The sequence below is a fragment of the Haplochromis burtoni genome, unplaced genomic scaffold (assembly GCF_018398535.1).
Source record: "Haplochromis burtoni strain Fernald_Lab_line unplaced genomic scaffold, NCSU_Asbu1 Contig_35, whole genome shotgun sequence".
NCBI lineage: Eukaryota > Metazoa > Chordata > Actinopteri > Cichliformes > Cichlidae > Haplochromis > Haplochromis burtoni.
Genome location: NW_024582396.1, coordinates 1,768,165 through 1,773,240, shown reverse-complemented (window position 1 = coordinate 1,773,240; position 5,076 = coordinate 1,768,165). Strand labels below are relative to the sequence as shown.

Below are 5,076 nucleotides of genomic sequence, written 5' to 3'. Positions count from 1 at the left end.
ATTAATAAAAGGAACAATAGTCATAAAATACATAAAATAAGTTAAAATTACAAAACAGAGCGTGACAACAGATAAAATCAGCACTAGAGCGAATAAGCCAGTTTAAACAGATGTGTTTTGAGCTGTGTCTTAAATACGGAGAGGGAGTCAATATTTCTTAGTGCAGGAGGAAGAGAGTTCCAGAGCCGAGGAGCAGAGCGACTGAAAGCTCTGTTCCCCATAGTGATAAGGTGTGATGACGGAACAGTAAGATGAATAGCAGATGATGATCTGAGAGTGCGGGAAACAGTGGTGATATGGAGCAGGTCACTTAACGGAGTGCAAGTTATGACCCGAGCTGCAGAATTTTGAAGAAGTTGGAGTTTATGAAGGGACCTTTTAGGGAGACCAAATAGGAGGGAATTACAGTAATCAATACGGGATGTAATAAGACTATGGACAAGGATGGCAGCAGCATGGGGAGTAAGGAAGGGACGGAGTCGGTGAATATTACGTAAATGGAAGTAAGCAGACCTGTGACCTCATGGCCATGAACTTCCTGCTATGGTGGTCTAGGAAGAGCCAGTCTCCCACTGCTACTCAACACATCCCACAGACTCTTCTCTTGCTCTCTTATCTCGGCATCTTAGTACGGCCTCTCTGTCACTTTGTACTCAGCAGCGAGAGAGTAGCAAGTTGCTGCCAATTGACCTCATAGTCATAAGTTAGTGTGGAAAACCTAAATCCAGCTTGGTTACGGAATTACCAACAAGTAAAACTTCAGTTTTATTACTGTTAAGTTTGAGGAAATTGGAGGAGAACCAGGATCTAATCTCAATAAGACAGTCTGAGAGGGAGGTAGGTGGGAGGGATGAATTGGGTTTAGTAGGTAATAAGTCAGAGAAACGGCAACGAGGAAGGGTCAGACTCCATATTAGCTGTCAGATCACTCAGGTTTTTTGTGGTGGGTGAAACGTTTTATCAGCGATGTTAATGATAGTAGATGACGAGCTCTCAGCTGTAGGATGTTACTCATTGTTTGTCTAAATAATGAATAATTGTCTGTATATGTGAGTGTGTGGCTGTCGGGGCCATGTGTACTTTTAGCTTGGTGACATCTATGTCATGTCTGAGTAAACGAAACCACAGAGAATAAACCAGGCGTGTATCACTACACCGTCACATGTCTTTCATTCACGCCGGGAGCATTCAGGAGTGGAGTTCAGTCTGCTCAGGGTCTCCAAGCCTTTGCCGGGTCGCCTGTTCTGTGCAGCTTCATGTGCCTCCTGTTTAATTTAAACAAAAATCCGCCTGGTGGCACTTTTAGTGACAGCTTCTGAAAGATGCTGCAGTGCGTCTGGTAGAATAAACATAAAAACACTCCCACATTCAGCTGGTAACAGCTGTACTGTACAACCATGACGCTAAGCTGAGAAACTAAAGAATTTAAAGAGTCACTGAAATATTTTCCTCTCCATCACTGGCCCGGAGCGATGTTTTAAAAGCTGGTAAATTATAGAGCAATACACCTTCTGCTAACAATGAGTCATTGAGCCTTCGGACCCGTGACCGGCTGAAAGAGAAACAAATGAGTTATGTTTTATAACTAAAACCATGTCACAGTGTGTTGTGTAACACTAGTGTTCGCGGGAGTGAAAGAGTCGTGAATATCTACACGTTGCTGCTGGTTGGAAATGATGTGGGACACGTGGGCAGAGGTTTAATCATCACCAAAATCATCACTACTTGATGAGTTAGTTACAGATGTTTTGTTTTTAATGACTTTAATTTATTTTAATTGGTTCTTTTAGCTGTACAGCACTCTGCTCACCTGTTGTCTTTAAAATGCGCTTATGGAGAAATTGACTTGGCCTGCTGTGCTGCCCCCTAGTGGCCAGAAATCTACAGAAGTAGTTCCTTTTAAAGTTTGATTTGAAAAAAACAAATGTGAGGTTTTCCTTATTTTAGCATTAATGTCTTTATTATGAGGCTTGGTATTTAGTGGAAACTAAAGAAACAAAGTTCACTCGCAGGATGATGATAAATACTAAAATAAATAAAGACTGAACTGCAAAGTGTCCCAACAGTTTCTGTCTAAAGTCATTTAACATATTTGTTTCTTCTTTTGAAAGCTTTGTTTTGCCTTCAGTAGAAGTGATTCTCAGCTCCAGTTTTTATTGAAGGTTCTTTGAGAAAACTTGATAAATGCTTGCATAGGAAGGAAAAGTCCTCACAGCAAGGAAATTCCAGTCAGTGTTTTGATTTTTAATGGGCTGGAACCACTTCAAAAGGAAAAAATAAGAAGGTTTAATGTACCAAGAGTGAAATATTTTCCCATCAGCGCCAAGCTGTCTGGCATGTAAACTGAAAATGTTTAATAATCGGCTGTGTAGGTAAATATCTTTGACCCTTATGCACCAAATCTGATTCATTTCTGCCAGAAAGGCGCAACTGTCTTCATTTTTCTTAATTATTTTTTAACTTCGGTTGGTTTCATTTCTTTTTGTATTTAACTTTTACCCCAGGCGGTTACTACCTGACCAGCGCCTACGGAGCCATGTCCCTCATCAAAAACTTCCAGGAGGAGCAGGCGGCCCGAGTGCTGAGCTCCGAGGCCAGGAACACGCTGCACCAGTGGCACCGCCGGCGGACCGCCCAGCGTTCAGTACCGTGTGTGGACGACTTTCAGGTATCACCTGACCTGAGCCGACCTTGACCATCCAGGCAGTGAGTCAAACTTGTACCAGTAAGAGTAAATCCAGCTTTGGACAGAGGCATGGAAGGTGCTGTGTCTCATCTGTACTAACATCACAGCATGTTGCTCCTGATAACATTACTGCATGTAAAATCTTTGTCACTGCATGTGGGTTTCCTGCCTGCTCACCTCCTCAGAAATGCCGCTTTCGTTCATTTTACAGTTTTCTAAAATTGAACTCTTTTCTCTCTAGAACTATCTCCGAGTCGCGCTGCAAGAGCTGGGGGTGGGCTGCACGGCCAAAACGCTGATCGTCCACCCGTACACCACCACAGAAGAGGTCTGCTCGCTGTGCGCCCAGAAGTTCAGGCTCTCCGACCCTGAGAACTACGCTCTGTTTCTGGTCAATGAGGAAACCAGCCAGCAGCTCACCCCAGACACTCACCCTCAGCGAATCAAAGCTGAGCTCCACAGCCGGCCGCGCGCTCAGGTCTTCCACTTCGTCTACAGGAGGGTGCACAACTTGAACCTCTGCGTCCCCGGCGTCGTGCAAAATGGAAACTGTCCTCAGGTTGAATAGCAGAGGGAGACAAGCTCCGCCTCTGCTTGTTGATGTTTTGTGGAGAGGTTTGAAGTCAGGAGAAAGGAGAGGGTTGAAGTTGCACGTTGGCAAGTTGATGCAGATATGAAATAAGGATGTCTTTGATTAGCAAATGATTTTTTTTTTTAATTAGGTTGGAAAAAGACAAAGAAGGGGAAATTCAGCAGCCTGTATCTGCTTTGGTTATAAAGGAGTTTAGCATGTGTTACGTGGGTGGAAATGAAATGTTTGGCCATGATGGACACGTATACCATCCTCAAATAAATGACTAACTTTTGCCTTAACTACTGCTCCCTCGGTGCCTTTAAAAAGGAATTGATTATACTGTTTGCCACTGACAGCATTCAACCCAGATTAAAACTCCACTCTAAACATTAATTTAAAAAGAGAAATGAGCTTCTGTAAAGTGTTGTTCTGTTTTATTGTTCTGCAGTTGCTGGACAACTGCAGTTGGTATTTGTGTGTAGAAATATTTTTATATCCAAATATTTTTTATCCCTTAAGTGACAAAGATTTGTATTCTGAATTACTGTTTCTGTACTGGACTCAATACTGGACTTTATTTATGCCAGATATTTCTCCAAAGTCGACTTAAATCAGCACTGTTTCTATTGTATGTTATTAAAAAAAAAAAGCTGAATATGTAAATTTATAAAATACACTTTAAACGAGGCCACTTGCTGACTCCTGTATTTATGTATGTTTTTCTGAAAAGTCACAATTCAGTAGCACGGCAACAGGAAGAGAACAATGGATGATTTTGCTGCATTTATGAGACAAAATCACACACCTGCAAAATGCACCATTAGTCACCTCCTGAGGGTTTAAACATGAGTATCAGCCTGTTGAGCGGTGAGCAGCTTTATTTTCTACACTCAACGTGTCTGAGATGAGTTACACAGCCTCACATATTGGACAGCTGAAGTAAAACATGGTGCATTATGCCAAACCATTTCAAAAACCATTAATCTGGTAAATTTCTCAAACTCAGAAAACACGAGTCTGTATTTAAAAATTTTATATATATATATACATATATACATACATATATACATACATATATACATACATATATACATACATATATACATACATATATACATACACATATATACATACATATATATATATACACATATATATATATACATATATATATATATACAAATATATATATATAAATATATATATAAATATAATATATATATACACATATATATATATATAACATATATATATATATCACATATATATATATATATATACATATACATATATATATATATACATATATATATATATACATATATATATATACATACATATATATATATATATATATATACATATATATATATATAATATATATATAATACATATATATACATATATATATATATATATATATATATATATATATTATATATATATGTGTATATATATATATATATATATTATTTTTTTTTTTTTTTTTTAACAACTTATACAGTGATACATTGGTGGACTCTGACCACACAGTGAAACTTATGCAAAACAACCACCTTTTGAATGAGTCTACATCATTCACAAATTCAGCCAAATCTGTTAATTTATGCAGCGCATTTAAACACAGCAGCCAATCAAAGGACTGCACAGCAAGTAATCCACCAAGTTTAATTTCCACACCAAGTTTACTCTCAAATAAAATAGAATAAACAGGTTCCTAAAACAAAAACAAGGTGAAGGTTTGCAGCACTCAGCCATGCCTCTGTGTGCTGGGACAGTCAGTGTGGTTACACCCCTAAATTTAAGCATCATCATG

At 38.8% G+C, this 5,076-nt stretch overlaps 1 protein-coding gene across 3 annotated transcripts in view; it reads left to right on the top strand.

The window, feature by feature from the left end:
• LOC102299445 (ras and Rab interactor 2) overlaps positions 1–3,951 on the top strand; it is a 39,629-nt gene extending 35,678 nt beyond the window's left edge. Inside the window, exons 12-13 of one of the 3 annotated variants that reach the window (XM_005919291.2) lie at positions 2,505–2,668; positions 2,928–3,951. In XM_005919291.2, coding sequence (XP_005919353.1) covers positions 2,505–2,668; positions 2,928–3,254 — 491 coding nt within the window. In that variant the 3' untranslated portion in view covers positions 3,255–3,951. Of the gene's footprint in view, positions 1–2,504; positions 2,726–2,927 lie in introns of all 3 variants that reach the window. The other 2 variants (XM_005919292.2, XM_005919293.2) reach the window with 2 other exon arrangements.
• The last annotated feature ends 1,125 nt before the right edge of the window (positions 3,952–5,076 follow it).